Source organism: Aythya ferina (assembly GCF_964211825.1).
Source record: "Aythya ferina genome assembly, chromosome: 14".
Classification (NCBI taxonomy): Eukaryota; Metazoa; Chordata; class Aves; order Anseriformes; family Anatidae; genus Aythya; species Aythya ferina.
Window position 1 is genome coordinate 15,838,158 of NC_140312.1, and position 25,939 is coordinate 15,864,096.

Here is a 25,939-nt window from a genome sequence, read left to right on the forward strand (position 1 = left end):
ATCAAACAGATAGCCTACTAAGTACAGCCATTCAAATCTCCTTTTGGCATTGGCAGGATTACACATGCAGCAGAGCCCATAGTCTCTGAATCCCAGTCCAGATTTATACGTTCACAGTTTACCCAAGATCATTATGTCAAAACAAACAGTGAAGATGCTCAAACTGCACTACAATGGCTGCAAAGGGAACCAAAAGATAGGAAATAGAAGACAGACTGCCAGGACAACCTCTGTTCCTGCACTACGATACTTTAATTACCTTGTTCTATATTCAGTCCTTTTCCCTGCCTGCTGTCTACCATTGCACTTAATGTTCAGATTGGATTGGCCACTCTTTACAAGGAACTGATCCTGTTATCTTCGCTACTCAATGAGAAGCACAAAATCTGTTAGCGTCCTATTCTAATCATACCCTAAGCAGATCATTCATTTCTTCTTTTGGTTTTACATATTGCCCAACATACACTATCTGAATGCTTTAAATTAATTTAGTAATGATTTTGATAATACCATGAGCTTTCATGACATTATTTTACTCTAAAAACAAACCCAGAATGTAGTGTTTGTTTTTTAAATTCTGAATGCTTTTTTTTTTTTTTTTTTTTTTTTTTTCCCACCATGCATTTATTTATTTACTAAGAACTCTTCTTCTCCTAGCTTGGAAGTCACAAAAAGTGAGATTCTGGAGATTCTGGATACTAGGAAGGGGAGATTTTTGTACAAGAGGCTTTTATCTGTTTTCCTTCAAAAGCCTGAGCACAGAGCTGCAAACAATCCTGCCTGTGTTTCTGAAGCTCTGCCCGTTGTAATACCCATGTTCAGCACTTAACCTCCTTTCTTCCCATTACCTCTTGCAAAACGTTTTTGTCTACACCAACAGCATCCTTCTCCTTAGCGAACATTGAATAGATCAAGACATCTCCCATTTTGTTACTACACAGCAAAGCAATCCACCCACTAACTGAGCAGGCTGGACAACTGGATACCTTTAAAAAAAAAAAATCTGAGGGCTCTACTTACAGTGATACAAAGACTCCTCTTCTGTTTACCCAACATGTACACTGAAAGCTTTGCAATACTGTTTGGATGCATTCTCAGCCAGCCCAGGCTTTAAACCAAGGTTAGTGCCATCTGTCTCTTTTTGGCAGCATCCAGATTGATGTAAAATATCCTATGGCACTTTTTAAAAGGACTGGAGTTAAAGCACAGCTTTGGTCAATTCCCTTGAATTATTAACATAACAGAGCTGGCTGACATCAATGCCAGTCAGCACACCTGTATCTATAAGCTCACTGCACCTTTTCTTGCCATACAATTAACTATTTCACTAGCTATAGTAGACACAATATATGAAAATACTTAGACACATAAAAGTCATTAAAGGTTCTATTTTTTTCTATTGCTTTTCTTAGTTGAATTATTGTTAAATACATCTTATTGTCAAGCCAGTGATTAGAATTCATACTGCTGTCAAATATTTTTGATTTCTACATAGTATAGTCTTGTGTACTTCTTGAATTCTAGAGTCCTAAACAAACACAAGGCTAAAAATTAAAAGCAATAAGAAAAAAAAAAAAAAATTGAATTGGGAAGGGTATCCGGCTCTTGGGGGAAAGAACTAAACCGAAGGGATACAATACTTGAAAAAAGGCTTCAAAGCTTCAAATACAAAAAGACAGGATTCACATGGAAGCAATTTGTAGGGTCAAACCTTTCTGTGATCCTGGAAAATACACTCAAGTATTATTATTTGAGATTTAATACAGCCTAAATAGCATAACCTATTCACTTTAGCTGTGCCAAAATCACTTCTGCAATACCAATAATCATGAATGCTTCAGATATGCAGAGATCTATATTGGATCATTTCCATTCCTCACACAACTTTCACCTTTATTACTAACCATACACATACCACCTGGGACAAATTTTTACTATTGTAATAGTTATGGAAATTTAATCACTCTACTAAAAGCTCTGGCTTCCATTCTTCTAAGAAGCATGACAATATAAAAAGGTCCTTATCTCCAGTCTGAAAACAAACCAAGCATTCTTGGGTTGCATTAACTATGGCAGGATCACAGATGCTCTGCGCTTTCCAGACTTTGATGGAAGAAACTGTCCCACTATTTGCTCGGTCACTAGTAGAGATTCATAGCCCAATGCCATTCACCAGGTTTCACCAACAATCAAGTGACAACAGAAAGAAATATATCAGAGTAAAAGCAAATAGGGGGTAGTGAAAAAACCTTTTCAAGTTTCATTTAAATGTTAAGTAACAGAACTTTTGTCCTGGTTAGGACCCTAAGTCAGCAAAGCATTTGCTTATGTGCTTAAACAAGATACTCAAATGGAAAGACAGCCTTTAGCGCACGTACTAGGTCACAGATGAAAAATCAGGATATGTCTCTCATCTCACCAGGCAGGTAAATATAGGGCAAAAATACAGGTCTTCGTGAGGACAGAAGACGTTATAAAAAATGGCCCAAGCTAAACCAGTAAGAAGACATGCTGATACAATAGAAAGTGTAAGTGTACCTATTCAATGAATGAAAATCATGTCTGAAATTTAGGAAACATCAGAAGGAAGATATAATGGAATAATTATTTTTGTAGTAAAATACCTCAAGATATGTTTGGATTTACATTACTGTAGCTTATAATTTTTTTTTTCTTCTAGTAAGAAGGATATTGAAAGCATTTTCCAAATACCCTACTTCTCCCAAGGGAGTTTTTCAAAATGAAAACAGAAGAGGAGGGAGGGGGAGGTAGTGATACTTCAAAATAGCTATCAATCTGTGAGGAGATTCTCCCCCCCAAATAATAATAATAAAAAGACTGTCTAAATATGAAACTCTTAGATCAAAAAATTCATATTGAGATGAATACAGCTACCAGTAAACCTCTCATGAAAAAGTCAGATATAAGAATCTCTGAAGCAACATGCATCACGTGCAAGCTTTAAACAATGTGAAAAAACATATGTAACTGCCCTTCTCAAAATACTGCCAATACAGGTATGATGTTGCTTTTAACTCCTGCCTGTTTGCACCCAAATCCTGGGCCTCTCACACAACTTGGTTCATTTTCTCTCCGTGACAAAGCCCAGTCCCACGTAACAATGTTAGCTGGAAAAGCTGCAGCTCCTTCTCCACCCACTGAAGACTCCTAACACAAACCTACCCTATGCTAGTTCAGTCAGGGAGGTAATACTCAAAAATGGAAGAGAAACAAGTAGTAGAGAGAGACCACATGTATCCAACAGAATAGAAACACTCATAAGGAAAACAAACAAACAAACAAACAAACAAACAAAAAAAAACAACACAACAATCCCAAAATACTTAAAAAGCAGAAGATAAACAGAACTATAGCAATCACTGCAAAACCCACAAAATCTAAACTAGGTTCTAAGTTTACAAGGAATACAGTTTAAGCAAGATAAAAACCTTACGTATTAGAGAGTTCTTTGTCTCAGCCAGCTGCTGCCAGCTTGTCTGTCTGTCTTTCAATTTCTCAGAAAGGTGTGTGTGAAAATCTAAATAAAATAAAACAAATGCATTTTAGAGATGGCTCTTTTCCTCTTTTTCTTCCATTTTGTTCAGCTTTGGTGTAATACAGCCATTTGAATGGTTCACCTCCTCCCACCCAATACATCTCTGAATAAGAAAAATACAGTACTCATTACGATCTAGAGACAGAAATTTATCCTTGATATCTGACCACATACAGAAGCAAAATGAGTAGAGATGCAATATTACTGGTGAAATGTTGCTTTTAGGATGTACATAAACTCAGTGTCAGTATCATTAGCTATGCAAATGGGCAACACATACAAATCTGTATACGGCACATGCATTAAAAGTTAACCTGAAGTCCGTAAGACTTTTCCATACCTGTTGTACAGTAAGTATTTAAGATCATAGTATGCTATTTTCAGTGTATTATTTATTAATCAGTAATGGAACATGTTATATTCCTCTAAAAAGATCAGTTTGATTATCTTAATGCAGTCTTTTATGATACATTTGGAAAACAGACTTTCAGCTGTTACAAAGCACTTCTTACATCAAGTTTACTGCAGCAGCATGATGACTTTCTCATTCACTGGCAACAAAATCAGGCTCATTCTATTGCAACCAGACACGAACCAGTGAAACTGCAGTGCAGCAAGGTCAGCAATCTTTTTCATTGTCTCATAAAAACTCCCCAGTTTTAGGAAGCCAGATTTTAACATAGGTAAGAAAAATAATACTTAATTTTTAACCGCCTTTCTTTTGGACTAAAAAACAAAACAAAACAAAAGCTTTCTAGTGTACAGTTAATTTACATTAACCTGGATTTTGAAAATGAAGCAATTATGAGGTCCTCTTACATTTGAAAAGCACAAAATGCATTGAAAAATACCACTGAATTTCAAAATAAAAACCAATAGTTTCCAGAGGTAGAAAATAGGACATAAAACCTATTTTTTTTTTTTTTAATATATTTACATGAATTTCCTTACAACAACCATTATGACAAGAAGCCTAATAATTAATGTATGGTCACTTCAATTCTCATTTCTTGTTGCCTTTAAGGCTTCATTGGGAAATTATTTTACTTGGTGCATCACAGGTCCAAGTGCTTAATTAATAGGATAATAATTTAATCTTGCACCCAGGAATCACTAGAATCAGCACTGAAAACATGTTCTGTATACCACAGTAATTTACTACTTGGAAGGAGGAAAAAAAAAAACACATCAACAACAACAAAAAACACAAAGCTATCTTGACACAAAGCTATAAAACCAGATGTCTGAAAAACAGAAGTAATACTTCACATGTAAAAGATGTAAGACAACATATTAGCTATTTTGGAGGAGCATAAATGTTTCTGACCTAACCTGACTACACAGAAATCTTGTGAAAGAATTCTGGCTCTCAGTTTCACATTGCTGGCTTTCAGGGTAAATTGTAATTTTAAGGGACAAGTTATACCTTTACCAACAATAAAAACCAGATAGTTTACTAACCTGTCTAAATGCCTCCTTGCCACACATGAAATTAAAGTTTAATGTTGTGTGATTGTAAATCATTTTCAGGTGTTTTAGCTCATATCTCATTAGCTCAGCTTAACTTTTGATGGCACAGACTTTTGATTTAACAGCAAGGAAGGAAAATAAGAGATTTTCAGGATCTCTTCACTGAAAAATAATACTACAAATAAGTGAACCAGAGATATACAAAGTGCAGAGTACAATGACTTGATATAAAAACTTTGGTAACTATCAAAACAATTCATTACAAATTTCATCATTTTGATGTTACTAGGAATTTTCCACCAAATATTACACTGACTACTTCCATATTATATATACATATATTTGTATTTTACTTTCATATTTTTTATATATATATATATGTATTTTAAGTAAAAAGATATGTAGGAAGGTATCAAAATGGAAAGCACGGAATTGATTTAAGAAGCTCCCCTCTTCTGTGGTACATAAAATTAAACAATTTTAGTAGTTTTTAGTTCTACAGTTTCTGCTATATTATTATGCTCTACAATATGCATTTTTTTTTTGAAGTCTTTAATGTCTTGATTTTCATTTCAAGTTTTACTTTCATTTCTGTTTCAAGAGGAAAAAAACAGAATTAATCCATCAACAGAATGTTGACTGACATTTTATCACATTGCCCTTTAGAAGCTTGTGTATGTTACTGAGTCTGTTATTTTCTCTCTTTCCCTATCTGTGGCCACCTTGGGATATTTGATCCTTACAATTACAAAGAGCGCAGATGAGGATGACAACTGTTCCCCCAAGGAAGCTGAGCCATCATCCCTCTTTTTGATGTGAAACATCTAAAACTAATGTCACAAAAATAAGTTTCCAAGCTTTGTTTCTCCAATAATTATTAAAAAAAAAAAAAAAAAAAAAAAAAGTTTGCTACCAATGCCCAAAGGAAAGAATTATTTAAATGTTGAGATACTTTTAGTGTCATCTGAAGGGAAGTCTCTATGGGTATTACCCTGCTCTGACACTCACAGGGAGTTAAGCCTAATTGCATTTAGGGTTATCTCTAGCAGCTACACTCAGAATCAAACATCCTCAAGAGGACTATTGTTCTAACTAATCTATTTATTAGGCTATTATTCAGATTCAGCACAGTCTTTTATAAAAAAATCTCAAAGGGATAGTAAAGGATTTTGCAATCATCAGACGTATACTATGACCTACAATATCCACCCCTGTCAAGTTAGGGAAAAAAAATGGTTTTGTAAGTAAATCTTTAGATCATTAAGTTAATTTTATGCCCTATTATACACGGCACTTCACACCTGGAAGAAGTAAAGCCCCTGTGAATTTACTGTTTTCTTTCCTCTAAAACACAAATCCCCCATGTCCAGAGGTCCACTTGCTCCTACAGCAGTTGACTCAAAGAAATCTGCTTTCCACACCTTACTTTCAAAGAGGAATAATGGTTTTCAGCTCAGTGTATCTCATCTCAGTTCAAGTTCAAAATCAATATTGACACAGCTAATTTTAAATAATTGCAAAACTTTTTGAAAAACAAGACAACAAATACCGAAACGCCAAAATTGGTCTCCTGCAACATACACGACACCCAGACAAGCCACTCGTCTCTCACACAGCATTCAAAATTTTCTTCTCCTCTCCTTTAACAACCCTCTGCAAAAAACTACTCCTCTGTGTCCACCCACTGGTTCATTTCTAGCACCCCCTTCACTTCCCTCACACCCCAGCCGGCCTCCACTAGGCCAGGCTCACTGACCAGGCCTACCGCGAGCCTCCTTGCGGTGCCACGGAAGCGCTGGTGAAGCCAGGCACTGCCACTTCCCGCTTCCATTGCCTCCCTCTCTCCGTGCCATGCCACCGGCAGCACAGAGGTGCCTGTGCTTGCCAGGACCACACAGCAGCACAGCCCCGGCCCCCCAGCACAGCACACACCTCACGGACAGCGTGAGGCTCAGTGCCAAACAGCATGTTTTCAGCCAGGGCCCTTCTGGTTCTCTGCTCCTCTCTTGAGCTGGTGTAACAGTCAGGAAGAACTGTTTCTACCCAGAAACAAGCACGACTCTCTCTTCTATTTCCCCCCTCATTTATTTTCTCGTTAGGAGTTTTCCCCATCACAGTCCTAGCATGATGGATGCTTCCAATGATGCACTGTTTTCTCCCTTACTAGTCCAGTCAGGCATTCTGGAATTCCATTTTTTAACATTTCCCAAAAGACATCACTAGAAGTTTGGCTTCTTAAACATACCATATGCTCTACCTTTAAGATAGCAACACATTATTTATGACTAATTTTAAATGTATAAAATTTTAATGATAATGTTGTAAATTAATTACTTTTTCTTTCTTTTTAATGATATCTCCTTTTCCCACCTGTAATTCTTAAGTCCCTTCATTGGCATTCATCTTGAAAATTACTGTGGAACTCCAAATACAATCAGAGCCTAAGTGTCCTCCTGTGTTCTGTTTGCATTGCCCCTCTTCCAAATGGCACAATCCAATTTTTATTGGTAATAAACAGTAGAGAGCTGGCTTTTTTTTTTTTATAAATAGCCCTTTGGAAGCATTAAAAAATTCCTACCAAAACCCTTAATTTTTCAGGCTGCCTCTCTCCCCTGCCCAGTAGTTCCACAGATGAATCGATCCAGTAGGGAACTGGCTCCATTTCTGTCACACTGACGTGGCTGCGGTCCTTTGCCATTGTCCTTCATTTCCTGCCTATGGAGCACTTGTAATGAGCACAAGCTGCTGACCTGTTAACGCCTCAGTACACTTTCATTGCTATTTGCTCAACATTTCTGATCTTTATGTGCTTCAAGGAAGAGGACAAAACCTGTAACAACTAACAAAACACAGTCAGTACTGGGCAGGTTGAAACTCCACATTTTTCTGGAATAACCTTTTTCATTTTTGTTTATGCATCACATTCTTCCCTAACATTTGAGATCAAGCATACTGAACAGACATAAAAGTACTGTACTCTTAACCTACATGCATACTATTTCTGGAGGCAAATAATGATTATGGAGAAATTAGAAGACAGTAATACAAAAGCCATGCACAAAAGTATTGCAATATGAACTGTTCCATAAAATATGAACTAGCCATGCAATTTTTCATTTCTTATATAGTCTTGACAGAATTGCCTGCTATTTTCTCTATTACATTCTATTACACATTTTATATTTGATATTTTGTTTGATCTTTTACAAGAGTTGTGTTGATTTTTCTTTCCCGGGAAGCATATCACCAAACCAATTAAACCTGAAAAAGCTGTATGTGCATACTGTACTACCTGTTCTCCAGCCAAAATCTTCTCCAACACAAAGCACCCACAATATATTTTGCCTTTGCAAGTATACTCTTAAATACGTTAACAACAAAAACTCACGCAAGGCTGACAAACACTACAAAGGAAAATGGTCTAATATTGGTTCAAGTTTGTTTGAAAGCATATTATATTCCAGTGAATTAAACACCAAATATACCATAGTCTTCTACAAAAGGTAAGCTTACAAAATTAGTTAGAAGAATATTTGTTTCACGTAGGTATTTATCATGTCCTAAATATTACTAAACATTGCCATTAACAAATCTACTATGCCAGGAGTTGGATTTTCCAAGTGCATTGTCTGTGTCTCCTATACAGGATCAAATAAGCAATTAGCTACACAACAGACAATTGCACAGGACTTAAACTACAAATATTCATTTCCTATGGACTAACAAAAGCACTATGATGCTGTAGTACCCTTAGAGTCATGTGGACATGCATAATTCAGATCAGCATTTAGAAAAGCAAATAGATACGTTGATTTCTCTGTGTGGAAGTAAAGTGTGTCTACACTTAGGAACCTAAAGTATACCAAAACTAAAAGTTGAGTAAAATTAAATGGTTTCTTGTCTTATTTCCAAAGGGAATTAAATAAAGGCCTCTCAAGTCCAAACAAAGACATCTGCACAGGGGGGTTTCAATCAATTTCAAAATACCACTTCAAAATCATGGACTAATTTGACTAATCTTCTCAAATGCCTCTGAACAATCAAGCAACACTTTCTAAATAAAAATAAAAATTTTAAAAATATGTAATTGTCTTTATTAAACATAGTCATTGACTTGCATCAAAAGAAAACCTTTGCAAGTGAAGCTTCAGTTTTTCCTTCCTTATGCTGTTTCCTTCGGATTTTATTTTGCTTTGTTTTAAAGTGAGGGCTGCTTGAACACTGCCACTTTAGGCTGTTGGCAATGAGCTAGTATCTTTGTAAGGGTCAATGAGTCAACTATGAGTCAATATCCCCATAATTTATAAAAAAATAAGCCACAGTTCTCACAGGAATAATTTATTAAAAACTAAGGAACGTTTCAAATAACAAGTAGAATTACTGTAAGGTTGCCTTCCCTTTCTTTAATACCTTTTTCATGCAACAATTTCTCCCAAGTAACATATCACTATTAGTTCAGCCTCTGTTCCAATAAATATATTTTTAGACCAAGGACTTAATCCTGCAAAGACCGTTATCTAAATTATTAGGCTAATGGGGGAGGATTTAATTACTGAAATATAACACAGCTCCTGGTGAAAGTCTGTACCAATTTTTTTATTTTTATTTTTTCCAAATCCAGCTCTTTCAAAACAAAACAATCACTAAAAAAAAAAAAAAAAAAAAGGCCTTCATATAAATATGGTGACAATTATCACATTAATCAAGCTTTACAACAAAAGAGGACAGGTACAAAGTTGAAATTTAAGAGGGGACTGTAGGTATTATGCTACAATCAATCAACAATTCAATCAAAGCACCTACTTCTGTTCTTCATCACATTTGGCACCACACTAAAAATGCCCGAGTACAAACTGTACATAGAAGGCTTTAAAATAATTAAAATGTTTCTCCTCATTGTGGGATACATATTGATATCCTGTACTTTTTCAACTTGAAAGCGTATAGAAAGAGCAAGCCAACCAAAATGCTACAGTAAAAATTAGCTGCCAAATACTACTTTTGCTACTTCTTTTGTGAGTAAATGAAGAAAAACAAAGTTAGCTGCTCTTGATAATACTGCACTAGCTTTTAGCCCATGAGCTAATGTCAGAAGAATGGAGTACTGCAACATCTGTGAAATAAAATCTTAAAGAATTCTTAAAACAATGGAAAGAAAATTTTCTAGTAAAAGCATACATTTCTGATGGTGCTATATCATTATAACCACATGTTATGTGTCGGATCCTCCTACCTCTCCAAAACAAACGAAACCAACAAAACATTAATTATGTCAAAAAAACAGTGCAAACCTAGTATGTGGACAGAAGAAGTAAGAGGGACTGAAGTGTCACCATATCAGTCCTCTTGACACACTTTTTTTTTTCCCCAATGATCTGAGTATTGCATAAGCCCTTAAACATCTTACATGCCTTGAGCATGTCCATTGCTCATTCAAAAATCAAGAAGCTTCCTAAAAATATAAAGAATCCTAAAAAGAACAAAAAAAAGCAAGAACCAATACACTTGAGCTCTGAGGGAGCTGGTGACTGAGACCAGTGTTTTAGCAATAATGCCTTCCAAAACAAAACAAAAGAGCTTACTAAAACAGAAACTAACATATCACTCAGCACCTGACGTTCTCATTATATAGTTATGTTCTTTGTTAAGAATTACACTGTTTGTTTTTAAATTGTTAAGTCAAGTTAGTTGACTTGATGAGCCTCACCCACCTCTTTCTGCAGTGAATTCTATTATACAAAAAATAAAAAAATCTAATTACAGTTTTCACGTAATGTAGTTGGTAAATTCTAGTTTATCACAATTCATGAAAGTAAAAGGAGACCAACTCATCATTCTACTGCATTATTTGTTTGGGAAAAATCACTAAAGAAGAGAATTTAACCTCAAATTTTATCAATTATCTCTTCAGCCTTTATAATGAGATCAGATAGCTCTGAAATGAATTTATTCTCAGGACCCTTTGAAAAAAAAAAACATAAGTACAACCTGTAGCGAGTGAGATCAATGATCTTTTATCACATCTCCAGCCTAAGGAAGAGCCTAAAACTAGAGTAATGTGAATGTGTAATGAAAATCCTTCGGTGTATTCCCATATTCCCTGTAACTGCCGGATTTTGTGTTTCAGATTTCCTAAATTCTTTATTCAACAGCCCTGGTTGTTTTTTTCTCAGTTCACTCTTGGAACAAATAAATTGCAAAATGTTAGTATTTACAAAGTCCAGACACAGAGTCCAACAACTTACCTGAACATTGTATGTATAAATTCAGTTTATATCGGATCTGCATTTACTACTTGAATGTTATGTTGCAGCTCCCATAAGGCAAAAGAGCAGAGAATGATCATTCCTTATTGACACGCTCTATGTCATTCACCACTGTAAAGATTTCAAATGTCACCGACCACTGTTTTTTACGCTAAAGAGTATTAAACTATTAATTTGTCCCTAACAAGGAAGCTGCCATACTTTGGGTATGCCACCCACTCATACCTTCTACAGTTTTACAAAGCCCTTCTTCCTACATAGGGGGAAGAATTGGACATATCATTCTAGGTACAGGCAGCCCCCACCCTTATGCAACGGCAGTAATGACGTTTTCTGTTTTGTTCTTTGAACTTTGTTCATAAACTTTATACCAGCTTCTTTTGTTTGTTGTAAGAAACACTACTGTAATATTGAATGGATGTCCTTTCTTCAGATTGTTTGCTCCAGCACTAACACAGCTTGCCTGAATAACAGACAATTCAGAGTCCATCACATTTCCTCATCAATTATGAATTTCACCTGCTGTTTCCTCTCCCAGTCACTCAGTATCATGAGATTCTTCCTGAAATGTTTCCCTGTCTGTCTTTGTCTTCACTACCATGGATAACCCCTGGCATATAGAAAACTGTCAGCATGCTCCACATCTTTTTTCTCCAGCTCATTTTTAAAAACAATAACAAAAAAATGCAGTTTGCTGCATGGATGGAAAAACAAAGTGCAGCGGGAGACTGCAGCACACTTATAAAAACAGACCAGTTCAGCTCTTCTGTGCAAAAACTTCTGTTTACCTTACACATCACGGTAGCTGCCTCCCTCTGCATTCAACATATGCTGGTGGTAGATATACTCATCCATTTTATGAAAGACAGAATCTAGCCTTAAGGACTCTGCCCAGTTTCTACAAACCAAACAGTTTATATAAGAGGCAGAAGAACTGCCTGGGTAAGACAGACATACATAAACACATTACAAGCTCATGCTGTGCACTGTTAGAAAGCATTAAGACAGAATGAGTCAAAAGGGATAACATTTTAGAGTAAATAAACATAGAAAATACTTTCTGCATGTACCAGAAGGGTATTTATGATGTGAAAAAAGACTGCAAAACATTCTATTTAAGTTACAAATACTGATTCATGTGGTGGGTGACCTAGTTTCCTTTTCATTTTCAGTATATTTTTAGTTATTCCCCCTTGATTTATGTTTTCATTAAAACCTCAGGAATATGTCCTTTTGAAGTCTGATGGAGATGGAACAGACATAGGCTGCTTTGTAGAGAATACATAGGCAGTTTTGCCCCATGTTCTTTCTCTTAAAGTCATAGTTTGAATAGGAGCTTAGCTGAAGAGCAAATAAGCATCATTTGTTTTCCTCTATCTCATCTTTCCTTCACAGGAATTTAAATGCAAATGTGAGATAGCATGAACACCAACAAATGCATCGGCTGGTACTGCAGTCTACAAAGCAAAAGAGGTTACGGTGCTCTCCTGCTCGCTGCTATGGCACTCTGCAGTTGGGAATATCAGGAGTGTTCTGTAGGTCTTATTTTGGCAACCAAATGTATACGTATGTACCTAGAAAATCACCCCAACATTTATACAGAATCACTGTCATGAATTTCCATAACCTTGTGGAATGACAAACAGCATTTTATGTAGACAATTAAAGACATGATATTGATTTGGAATAGGAAAGACAACCCATTTAGGAATAGAGTCCTCTGAGTGCCTCCATTTGTGCAGAAGATGCATTAGAAGGGTTGGTTCACTTTTGGAGAATTCTGAGCTTCATTTGCAGAAATGAGCAACTTCAAATTGTTCTCAGACCAGAAAAATAAGCCACTAAAATGCAGTCCACTGCTGTGCTTTTATTTTTTTAGTATTAAACATAACTTAAAAAAAAAAAAAAAAAAAAAAAAGTGTATGGATTCTACAAGTTCAGAGCAATTAGTAGCTGCTTTTTTTTTTTTTTAACCCCTTCTCTACAACTGAATTAAATTACATTATATTTTGTACAATAAATATGCACCAAATACTGTGTAATGTCCTAGCCTCAAATGAAGGCTCAATTAGAGTAATGATCTTGATAATTATATTAGGACAGCCTAGGCTTCCCTACAGCTCTCTGTTTTTCAAATTTAAAAGAAGTCATGTGCATGTTGACAGCTCTGTGTGCTCATAGGGGCTGTTCCTACTTTATCCTGTCTACTTTTCACGTGCTCCATGAAATCAATTTTAAGCTGCAGTTTTCAAGTATTTTGTCAATCACAGTTTATCAAATGCATTCTGCTAAGGCAGCTGTCAGGACAAGATTCAGCAATGACAAGCTGTCTTAGCTCCTGTTCTTTCTATCCTCAAGTCACCAACTCTTATTTTTATCTCCGAGAAGGAGAAATACTCTGATCAGCAAAGGCTCTACCTGTTCACTAAGCAGTCAGTTGAGTTGCTGTGTTGGCAAGGCTTCTGATCAACAGAACTAGGAGTATCAATAAATTCTCAGCAGGCCATTTATGCCTACTTTTTCCTTATCATAAGTGCTATTCTGAAAATACTACTGGCACTCTGCACATAGAAGTGATTGAGTAAAAAGATACAGTGCAGGCTGTCAATTTATCCTGAAATAGCCTCCAGTGGATAGATAAAAGCCACCTAAACCATAGCAGAAAACAGCGCTATTACACAGAATTGCTAAATTCCTCACAAAACATTCCCAACAAAACTCTGGCCTCTGTTACACATGCACACCCCAAATGCTGACGCTACTATTTGGGTACATAGTAAAAGATCGGTGCATACTAAAAACTTTTCTCAGAAATTTTGGCATTAAGAACTTCAAAGCAGCTTACCCTGTACAAACACTGTAAATAATATTTGTGAAATATCATTTCACAAGGTCATAATTGGAATTATGCCAAATTTACCTTTTAGCATTAATCGTGTTATCAACTATACCACCCAAAAGAACGCTCACTTACAATGACAAGTCATGACAGGATTGGTAAAGAAGTATAAATCTACCCATTTATTTTTTCACAGTTATTATCATGGAAATGCCACACGACAGTACACAGACAGCCTATCTCCAAATATTTTAGTTGAACAAAAAGAGTGCTATTTGATCCTATATGTGGCCTGCTACAGGACAGGAGACCTGAAAAGCAGTTCCAGTGTTAATCTGAATCAACTTCTGCTTTAAAGGGACCAGAATGAAGAAAATTCCAGTCTAGGTTACACAGGAAGCAAGAAAACAAGCAAGTAGTCACCTGAATTTTAGAAGTGCAGAATACTTTCTGTACCAGTTGAGGTTAACAGAAAACACTTGAAAACAGACCTTAAATGAACTTCTGACAAAGTTTTCAACTGTTATTCATCATATTTATGTCATATAAAAAGGAACAAAGTGGAGAAAAATCCTTAGGATACAAACAGGAGACATCAGGCTACCTTAAAACACTGTCTCCTTGCCAACCCTAGCAGGAGAGAAGGTTAGAAAGCAAACCAGAGGCAACAGCAAAGGTGCAGGAAAAGTCAGAGAGAGGATCACAGCATACAAACACATCGATAAGCACCTGGGAATAGCTGGCCTCATGTTGTTTCATAACACTGTAGGCTGCTTTTCTGACAGACCAAACTGAAATCAGAAGTACACAAAGGAGTGCTGCATCTTAGCAACACTCCCCAGCTCCCTCTTAAGGCAGCTTTCTTCCTGTTAGGATCCTTAAGGTCCCAGGTAAAGGAAACCATAAAGAGATAATTCTGTTTCATTTATGCCCTATAACTTCAACCAGCTTGTAAAAAAATATTACTTGAAAAACAGCAGGTGGACATGAGCTTTCTGCTATTTTCAAAGGCAAATGCAGGCACTTCACTGGGCCATGTCATTGCATTAACGATTTGAAACTTGTGAACTCAATGCAAACAATGCTCAGAGTTCATAATGCAACAGGTTATTCCCAGAAGTTTCAAATCTAGGGGAAAATGATGGTGGCTGGCCTTACTGAAAAATGTGGATGATCACTGCAATCAAATAGGACCAACCTTTGCACATCTGATCAACTCAAAGAAACTATTAGAATTTCAATTTGAGTGACTAGGAGGGCTTGTAGAATATAAAGGACATCAAAATAAAAGCAACAACAAAAAAACAAGTACATGAAAAAGAAAAGTTTTGCATTTTTCAACTTTATAGAAAAGAACCAGATGCTTCTAAGTTTTCTCTTTTATTAGCCTAGCAATAACATTCTCCCCTTTGTGTACTTTTGTTGTTGGTGGTGGAGGTTTGTTTGTTTTTAGTACACAAAAGTGTTTTTCACTAGAATAAGCTGCTAAATATCTGTTATAGGCAGAAGGACGTATATTCAACCAGCTATTTCATGGAGCTGTCTCTTCTTCTATCAGTGGGATTACTATATACTCTAAATGAGTAGACACAGAACATAGCTCTCAGTCCTTGGTCTTTGCAGAAATTTAACATTGCCTTTATGAACTCTGGCATCATATTATAAAAAATCTTAGCACGGTTTTTGATATTGTTTTGTTTAGTACATTACAGATTCACAAGTCTATTTCAACATGCATTGTTTTGAATACTAAGCCAAAGTTACTTCATTCTTCTTTTCATCAGTTTTTGTCTAACATACCCATTTAGAAAATAAAATTGTGAATGCAATCCAAATTCATTATATTATCAGTGTCCGTGTCCATATCAGGCCAATTTATAGGAGACAGCAAGCTTGGTAGGATATCAGGAGATGCACAATTAGACATTATTAACCCAGAAGAAAATCTATTCCCAGGTAGCTAATGGTAAAAGGGAAAATTAGAAAGATAACAAACACTGACCTAAAAGACATCAAAGAATATGTAGTTGCTCTTTCTGGTGATAATACTTGCGAAGATTATAACGACAAGGAACTCTGCTGAATTTTCTTACCATGGTTCTGACAGCACAAAAATACAACTACAGTCAAATCACTGAGAGCATAGAAGAAATCCAACATCGTATTTCACTTAAATTCTCATTTTCAGGACACCTATATTAGCTTTAGGTTGGGCAGCGGAGGGAATAGTTAAGAAAAAAGTCAGAATATTACTCCCATTCTAGAGTCTGCTGCAAAGGCTTTGGGGGTTTAGGGACAGTCAGAAAAGTTAAGCTGAATAAGCCACAAGAGTATTTTTTGTCTCTGCAATTGTTTTGTTCTAATTTTTTGACTTTAAACCAGATAGAGCTCATCCAAACCAGAGAACCTATTTCTTACAAAACCAAACATTCTTATGAATTTGTTTAAGATTCAAACAATTTCCTTAGAGCATACACAGTTACTTTTATAAATGAGAAACTGAGGCACACTGCCCATCCCCACAACATAAGACAGCTTAACGTATCTAAATCTAACATTAGAAGGGGTACTTCTGAACTCAATTGTCTGCTAAAAAGCTTGTAGAAGAAAGCTAACAAAATATTGAAGTACACAAGGTAGAGTGTGGAGAAAGTAGTAAGGCCCAATACTCCACAAAAGAACTTTTACCTCTCTAGTAGCCTAGGTAGGCACTAAACAAACAAGGTCCCAATATTTGAAACCAATGTGCGATCAGAGCTACACCAATGGGAACAAAGACACTGACTGTTAAGAAGTCATCCCAGTGATGATGTGAATGTCTGCCATAAGCTTGGCTAGTCACTGAAAATGCAAAGATTTCACCCTTCTACCAGTCAAGTGTCACTGAGACTTTGGTATCATTGTGAGACTCCTGAAAGTGAGCAGTGTAGGTTCCATCGCTAACTCGGTATTGTGGCTACTACAGCTGCCATTCTGGACACCAGCAAAAGTGTGAAAGAGCAAGAGAAGCATTTTGTAATACCTCCTAAGCTATAACCCTTTCCCCCTCAACAATTTTCCCTTATAACATATGCAATATTCCTTAAAAGAAAACAACAAATTGGATATATGGTCTGAGATAAGATGAAATTCAATAAAAACAAATCCTAGATTAGAAAGCAGGGCAGAAAAGATCTAATGCACAGTTACGTTAAGGAAAGTAATGTCAGGTATGTGTACTTACGGAACAGATAAAGGCATAAAGGTAAAACCAGAAATTAAACATTAAGTAACACTGCAAGGAGAGTAGTGCTGGAAGTATTAGCAAATGCTTGTGTGCAACACACCAAAAATAAAAAGGTTTCAGCTGAAGAATAAATATGTATATCAAATTTGAAGTATGGCAATGCAGATAATTTGAAAGATACAGAAGAAAGTGACATGAATATTAAAATGTTTAGATTTTATTAAGGTGTTTGAAGAAGCTGACTAAATTAGAAAAAAATGTTATTTTATTGATTAATCACTCAACACATCCATTAACAGTAGAAGAAAAAAATGACTAATTTTTTGCAAGACAGATTGGTATCGAATGATCCAAAATATTTTCTAACAAGACAACTATTAACAAGTGAAACAGACTATGAAGAAATTTGTAGTATGTGTCACCGAATGCTTCCCAAGACTAGGTCAGAGAAATATCCAAAGGAAGGCACACTTGGATGGAGGAGGATCAGTCTCAAAATAAATAATTAAGCACAAATATAGCCATTGATGCCATAAGGTGTAAATACAAATCTAAATCCCAAGGTTTCCTACTTACTAAACATGTTCTTGCTCAGCTTAGTGACTCTTGAAACCTTCTAATCACCAAACTTTTCTTTGTTCACCGCACAAGGAATTTAGCACTTTACTCATGGTTGCAAATCCTGCTCCCTACACAAGCAATAAACAGCACTCAGCACAAAAAGTGCACACAAATTGTAGATCAGAGCCAGCAAGACTTTTCCAACTCTGTTTCTAGGACTGAATGTAAATGATTTAGTTTTGTGTGTTTTTAAGTGCAACAGTTTAATTCTTTAGACATGACAGTGACTGACAGAAGTTCAGCAAATCCTTCAAAGCCTCAATAACTTTCCCTGTTCTCCTTTTTCACACCATATATGAATCAAATTTACCAAATGAATGTATATGTTCATGCAAAAACCATACCTCAGGTTCAAAGCTAGTTTGCCTCAGAGTAAATTTCAAAAAAAAAGAAACTACCTTGTTGTTATACCGTCCATACTCCATGCTGGCATACAATAAAGCAATCAACTCAAAACCTGCAGGAGAAGTTGGAGTAAGAGTTAGTGTACCTGAAAAGGCACCTAAGTAGGTGAGAGAACAAATATGTGCCACAACTGGTTACAGTTCTTTAGATTTTAACTAGTCTTTCACAACTGGAAGCCTTTTTTTTTTTCCTCAGCTGCTTTAGCATTAGTCTGCTAGCATTTCACCACAAGCATTTGCAACTATTTAAGCTTCCACACATCAGATCTCTCCTTCAGTAAAAAGATAGACCCTAAATATTCACCTGGTATATAGAGACCATTAGGAAAACAGCTCCTCTAACACCTCCACTTCACAAAAGACACAAGGTGAAACAGCAGCGTCTACAGCAGCATCTAGCTGAAACAGCCTTTTCAGAAACAAAGATACCAAGCTTATCTTTGTGACCTTTCCTTTTACAAGCTGACACTGACAAAACCCTTTTAAGCTTTACATACTGGTCAACATCTCCAGCACACATTAAAGAAAACAATAGTTATGGGTTTTGTTTACCTAATTGAGACACTTTAACCATGCCCTCACTCCAGACAAGGACAGCCAACACCTGACAGCAGCCGTGTCCTCTGCAGGCAGTGGGAGAAAAAGGCACAGCAGAGACTTGTTGGGAGGGAGATCTGTCTGCCTCACTGAAACGGGTGACCTCATGACACAGCAGCCTTCCTCTAGCAAGCCTTCAAAGGTCTATCTGCCACTCTCTACTAACTCGGTAAGGAAATCAAGTGCTTCAGCTCCAAAATTAGCACTCCCTTCTCATCACCGGAATCTTGCGTAAAAACAACCTTGCTGAAAAATGTTCTGGACTGACTGGATAACTTAAATTGACACAACAAAGAGGGTAAATATCACATGTAAATGCTACTAAACATGAGCAACCCTTGGGTGCACAAAGGCAAGAGCTGCTCAGCCCAGGCGACAAGTCTGCAGGAGAACTGCAGGCCTACATCTCTGCGCCCACACATTCTAGAGCCAGCTTCCACTGGTTTTCACCAAATTTCTCTTGATTTGATCCTGGATTCTGCACGTCCAAGGAAGGCCACTCATTGCACACAGACTCAAGTCAGATTCCACAACACATCACCAAATTAGAGTAAGGAGTGCGTAAGGGGCCACAGCATTTGAAATTCATACCCTCAAATCCTACCTACTTAAATGGAGAAATGGAACCTTCTTAGTAATGAAATAGCACACTGACATTTTGAGCAAGTAATTGTGACAACTTATACACTGGATTTGCCATACACCCCATTGCAGAGAGAACACAACTACAATTCTGGTATATAAATAACAGCAACTAATAGTAATGGAACATCTGTGAGCTAGAGTACCTGTGTTTAGGTACTGATTCAATGCAATAATAAATATTATTGTATCACATCTATTTCTTTAGACAAATTATTTAGACTACCTAATTTTATTTGAAGACAAAAATTTTAGTATAATTTTTTAAAACTTAAATTGTGTTTTTTTGCAGGCCATCTATAGATGTCTATATCTATAGACATCCATCTATATCCATCTATAGATGTCTATATCTATAGATATATAGATATAGATATAGATATAGATGTCTACATCTATAGATAGAGTCTATATCTATAAATGTGAGATTAATAGATATAAGTGGGAAATTCAGGACAGCACCTATATTGCATGCAGCAAATACAGTATGTAAATATTGCTGCAGTCTCCCTTACATGAAATTATGGTATAGAGGAAAATCGTCTCAACAGAACTGTGAGATACTGACTTAATTTACCTTGAAATATTAGAAGTTGTGAATTTTCTGCTTGTTTCCAGCTTTCTAAGAATCATCTTAACAGTAAATATGCTAATATAACTACATCAGTTCACCAAATGCATTTCTATGCTACAATGTTCTTCACAGAACCTTGTGGTTAATAACCACCGCATATACTATGTTTATTCATTTTAAAATTTTAAATATCTTTGCTTAGAAAGGGGAGGAGGAGAAGAAGAATGAGTGTTTTGTCATTCAATGTCACTGAGTCTACCAATGATGCAAGTGGGAAATGGTAAAATAGGGATGCTATAAATTAGTATTTTCATTTTTGTTTGGTTCATCTAGAACTGGTAGATATATTAAAAACAGTGTGATTAAAAGGATACTTAGGAATGCTTATTCAGAGGTACCTAGCAGAGATGCATAATCAAAACGGATTACATCTGTCCTACAGCAGAATCATTTTTCCTTTTTACAATCACCTTTAAAATCTAACTAGCCTGAAGATTCTGCTGAACTGCAAGAACTAAAGCTAAAGATGATTTTAATGTTACAGTGAATCTGTTCATTTCTGGTCCTTCCTTTTAATCATCACACAATTACAATCTACAACCCTTCTTGCCTCCCCACCATGCAATTCTAATTTGTGCCAACCGCATCCACAAAGCAGAGGATGAAAGGGAGCTGTATCTATAGCTATAGCAGCATACCTTTCACTTACAGTGCCATACTTTAGTATTTGAAGATGAAATCAGTTGTTTTTCTACATTAGAATTATTCATCTCTCACATCTCCACAGTGCTACCTTGGAATTGAGTTGTAAAACAAAATAAATAGGTCTATTATCATACCATTAAACTTACTGAGCATTTTTCATATCCTATTATTTCTCTGTAATTCTCCCGTATAGGCCCAACCCCCCCAACATTTATACTTCTCCCCTCCTCTCCTTTTTTGGTGTGTGTTAGACCATCATTGTCCTCAATTAAATGCGGATATCAACTCTCAAAACAGCTGCTAAGGGTCATGCCAGTGGGAAATTACAAGTTATCAACTCCCTAACTATGCTCAAGGTCTATAGGAATTCTAATTCTCCAGCAAGCTAATACTTAATTTATTTTGCTTTGCTTATTTTACAACCAGAGATTTTTCCACTCATGAGAACACCTTCTTCTTTAATGATATCAATACCATCTAATAATCTATGTGATGTTCACTCTTCCATACGTCTAATGTTTAATCGCTTTAGCATGGCTCTGACCTTACTATTTTGGGGAACAGAAATGCGGCAAGAAAGGACAAACTGAGGTGATCGGGTAAATGAGTTTCCCAAATCATTAACACCATGAAGTGCAAAGATTCAGTGTGTTACTTCAGCTTCATAGGATATAATTACATGTTTTGATTAGCAGATCTATTTTCCCAGCCTCAGGTGTCAACAAGGGTTCAAGTGTGTAACATGTATAAATGGGTGCTAATTTTACTAGTCATGAAAATGTGTTTCACTAATTACATTTATATCCTCTTAACCAATTTTAATTCGATATTGCTTCTCTGTAGTACATCTTCCTGTTTATTTCCTTACAATGACATTTGAGCTCTTCAGAATGACACTGACTCTCAAATTCAGAAGGCATGACAAGTTACTTCCCCACTGAACATCTGTCATAGCCATGAAAAAGTAACAAGATTAACAGAAGCCTACATAATTTTGTGGTCATTTCCTCACCACTGTGAATTGTATCCCATTTAGAACATTATTGTCTAGGATTAAAATCTTATGGCAAGAGCGGTACTCTTCTTTCACCCGTGTCATTCTTTCTGGGAGTATGAATTTCTGATGGTTGGTGCTAAAATATAAGGGAACAAGCCCGTTTCAAGAGAGTGCTGTTCTCTGTCTTGCAGTTTCCCGACCAAGACCCTCATATTCCCCTAACAGAAATGAGACAAGGATTGACAAATGAACTAATCTCTTCCCAGACAATTAGCCATGCACTAACAAAATCACTATGGAAAATATTTAAGGCTCTGGCTAGGAACACGGGATAAAACTATTAACCACAAACTGCTGGAAAATGGAATACTTAAGTGAGAACATGCTTCTACAAGTCTGACTGTGAAACGAAGACTCAGAAGCTTCTAACTGTGATATTGCTGTCTGTGCATTATCTCTTGGAGTACTTTCAGAAAGTCGTGTGGTGCATGAATGGCACATAGACCATACTGCTCTCTCTTCCTTGTGCCAGCAGCATTACTCAGTGCTATGAAAGAAATCCATTGATTGGTATGAAATGAGTCCGCTACCTCTTCTGCTGCTTAATGCCTTTCAGGGTGCAGGAAAAATCATCATGATGCTGAGTTGCTATTACCTACAGGTACATACAGCAGCACAGGAAAAAAACACCGTTATATGGAAATCTGACTCTCTAGAGGTCTTTGCTGTACATTTAAATATGAAGAATTCATTTAAAAAAAAGTCATGAAACAACTTTTTAGTATGAGATAAGCCTTCTCAAACTACTGCTGCAATCTCTTACCTACCTCCTTTAATAGCCATTGAAGTATTAAGCCATAATTCACTAGAGAACATTAGCCAATGTTAGCAAACAGCTGAAGACCTTAGCAGTTGGGTCCTTTACCTTACCACATGGCCTCATGTGGTGTTTCTGGCCAGGCTGAGGAAAAAACTTCAGAGCATGTAAGAAAGAAGAACAGAAAATTCCAGAGTACTGCTTCAGAAATTGTATGAATGCTTAGGAGAAAATACCTGTTTAATCTATTCAGGCTCTGTTCTTGCCACTAACACTTCAAGACCCTTACTATTGTAAAAGAATAACTCAAAGAAACAAGGGGAAAATCAAATTGCTACCACATTCAGACTGTGTTAAGATATCATATAGCGATTGGATTAATAAATTTGCACATGGATGATATGGCTATATCACTTACTCCCAAGTGACATACTTTTAAAACAAGACTAAGAATTTAATACAAAAACTTCCACAGTGAATGGTGCCAAAAAGTATTATAGATGGCTTATATGTTTCTCTTGTAAATATTGTAAGATTATTTAGAGGGTATAACACTACATATTCTTCTGATAAGACCTGATGACAATTTATGGTTCTTCAGTACATAACAAAAATAAATAAATCTCAAAGCATAACTGGCACTCAATAAGGACATGAGTACTGTTGAGAGTATCTTAAAGAACAGAGTCCCAGTAATCTTACAAAAAAGGTAAAAATAAATAAAAGACGTCAAGACTTTCAACTTGTAATAGATGCAGTATGACAGATAACTGACTCACACAACATCTCACTGAAGCAGCATACAAAGCTTATTGCAAACAGCAACAGCAAATAGACATCCTTAAAATATGACTCTATAACTACAATGACACAGCAGGAACAACAGAACCAGTGGTTTTTTGTTTGTTTGTTTTTTGTTTTATTTGCTTTTTTGGACTTCTCCTTTGCATGACTTACGTTTTATGTCTTCAGAATTATCTAGTTAGTAGGATGGAAAAACATAATTGAAACAATCAGGATTATGATGAGAGGTTTCTTTTCTTTAGCTTAACTCTAAAGGCTAGAGATAGCTTTGCCCTTGTTTTAATGTTGTAAGTTTGAAAAATGGAAGCAATAAGAACATAAATTCAATGATACTGTATGCATGTTTGTTCTAATGGAGTCATCAGTGCTATTTCGTTACCCAGGGACAAAACCCTCTTCTTTTATATGGACTCGCTAAAGGTTTTAAGCATAAGCAGTCTCATTTCAGTGAATGAGAATACTCACACACAAAGGTAAATGCACACTTAATTGTTTTAATGACAAGAGGATTAAATGCACATCTTCTGCACTTGGCTTAAACAAATATCAAGAGAACACCACCAAAACATTTTTCTGGAGTTTCTTTCTTTCTATTATATTTATTCTTACTCTATACAATAGCTTTTAGCAAATACAGACAAAAGCACTGTGGATAGCACAATATTTCATGCATGTGCTGAATGTTGAAAATAAATTTTTCAGTTTTACTCGTATATACATCAAATCAAGTCAGCTACCACAACAAAACAATTCATACATTCATGCTGCTTGTTATGAACTTCAATTGTTGGAACACGTTTTCAGTCTTGACAATTTATATACTACTGCTATGGATTTTTTTTTTAATGTTGTGTCTGTTAATAATGCAGTAAGGTTATTAATTCCTGCTTTTATTGTTGATCATGAGAAATGGGAAATACAACATAATAGAGAATCTGTGTCAGAGGAAATATTTTAAAAAATATTTCAGTGAGTTAAGGAATATTTTGGCAACATATATTCAAATCAAGAATAACAAAGTTGACTATGCAGCTTTTGAGAAAATCCTTGAAGAGACAAAAAATCTAACCAATTAATGGTCAACTCAGAACACTCAGAGAGGACGAAGAGTCCCAAAGGAACAGAAGCCAATATCTGCCTTTACAAAATGAGGGATAGGGGAGGAAGAGTAAATTAATAGATCTGTCAGCTTAACTCTGCTATCAACTGTCATGGAGCCAATTGCTAAACGCAAATTTTGTTGAGGTAAGAAAAGAAGATGTGGAACAACAAACATAGATTTGTTACGTGTGAATTAAGAACCAAATCAAATTTCTTTCTTTAGCTAAGAGGGATAACATATAAAGGTATGTGGTACTCTTAGAAAGGATTTCCACCTAGCGCACCAGATGGTATGTTCTATAGTAATTTAATCTGCACCATGAAAAGACACTAAAAAGATGCTTGCCCCAAGGCAAGACTAGTGATTCAGTCCTGCAAGACAGTGTCAAGTGTTTCTATCCATAAGGACTACAAATTTTAGAGCTGGTTATCCTAAGAGACTGTGGTATCTAGATTTTATTTTATATTTAAACAAACAAACAAAAAAACAACCACAATAACTCTTACACAAATGCTAGACTAAATCAACTAGTAAATATTCAACCCAACTCAAAGTAATGGAATAAAATCCAGGCGTACATTTCAATCATGCATATCGCAAACATGCACTACATTTCAAAATAATCTATCAATACTGTATTATGATACAGATATTATTTATGACAGTTCCTACAGTAAAGGTTTTCAAGTGAAAAGAAGAAAGTGTTTCAAGAAAAATATGAAGGAAAATAAGACTGGCAAGAAAAACTGTAGAAGGAAAGCAACAGCCCCCAGCCTATCTTGAAGTGACAAGGAAACAGATGATGTGCCACATTTTTTTAAGTTGTTAATGAATAGACCAAGTGAAGAGGAATGCATCCTTCAGACAGCCACAGACAGCAACCACTTCAGGAATATGCTAAAAAACCTTTCTTCCACATCTGCAAGTACTTTCACAGAACAGTATGAAGGATTTTACATTTTGTATTGATGGCACTTGTCACAAATCTGGGGAGTCTTTGTTGTGATGATAATGTTGTGACTTTGGCCTGGATGGGAAATGCCAGAAGGTAGAGAAGAAACTGAGACACCTTGATGTTCCACCTGCTTTACGTTTTCCTTCTCTCAAGTACTGATGAAGGGATTATCTGAAATTAAGCCAATTCTTAACATACAAATAAGCCACACTATGCCACTACAAGCCATGTTATCCCAAAGCCTGCTCTAGGCTTTAAACACTCACTGGTGTTTACTGAATATGGTAGCTAACTTGGCTTTTCATTTATGTTATCTATTAACATCTCCTGGTCATACAAAACCACGTCTGTCGCTGCTCCCAGG

At 36.1% G+C, this 25,939-nt stretch overlaps 1 protein-coding gene across 8 annotated transcripts in view; it reads right to left on the reverse strand.

The window, feature by feature from the left end:
- TENM2 (teneurin transmembrane protein 2) overlaps positions 1 to 25,939 on the reverse strand; it is a 1,369,797-nt gene that overhangs the window by 294,437 nt on the left and 1,049,421 nt on the right. For 4 of the 8 annotated variants that reach the window (XM_084535365.1, XM_084535362.1, XM_084535363.1 and 1 more), the window contains one exon: positions 3,455 to 3,538. The exons of the other annotated variants lie outside the window; for them this stretch is intronic. In XM_084535365.1, the coding sequence (XP_084391491.1) occupies positions 3,455 to 3,538 (84 nt within the window). The remainder of the gene's footprint in view (positions 1 to 3,454; positions 3,539 to 25,939) is intronic. 8 annotated transcript variants of the gene reach the window in all.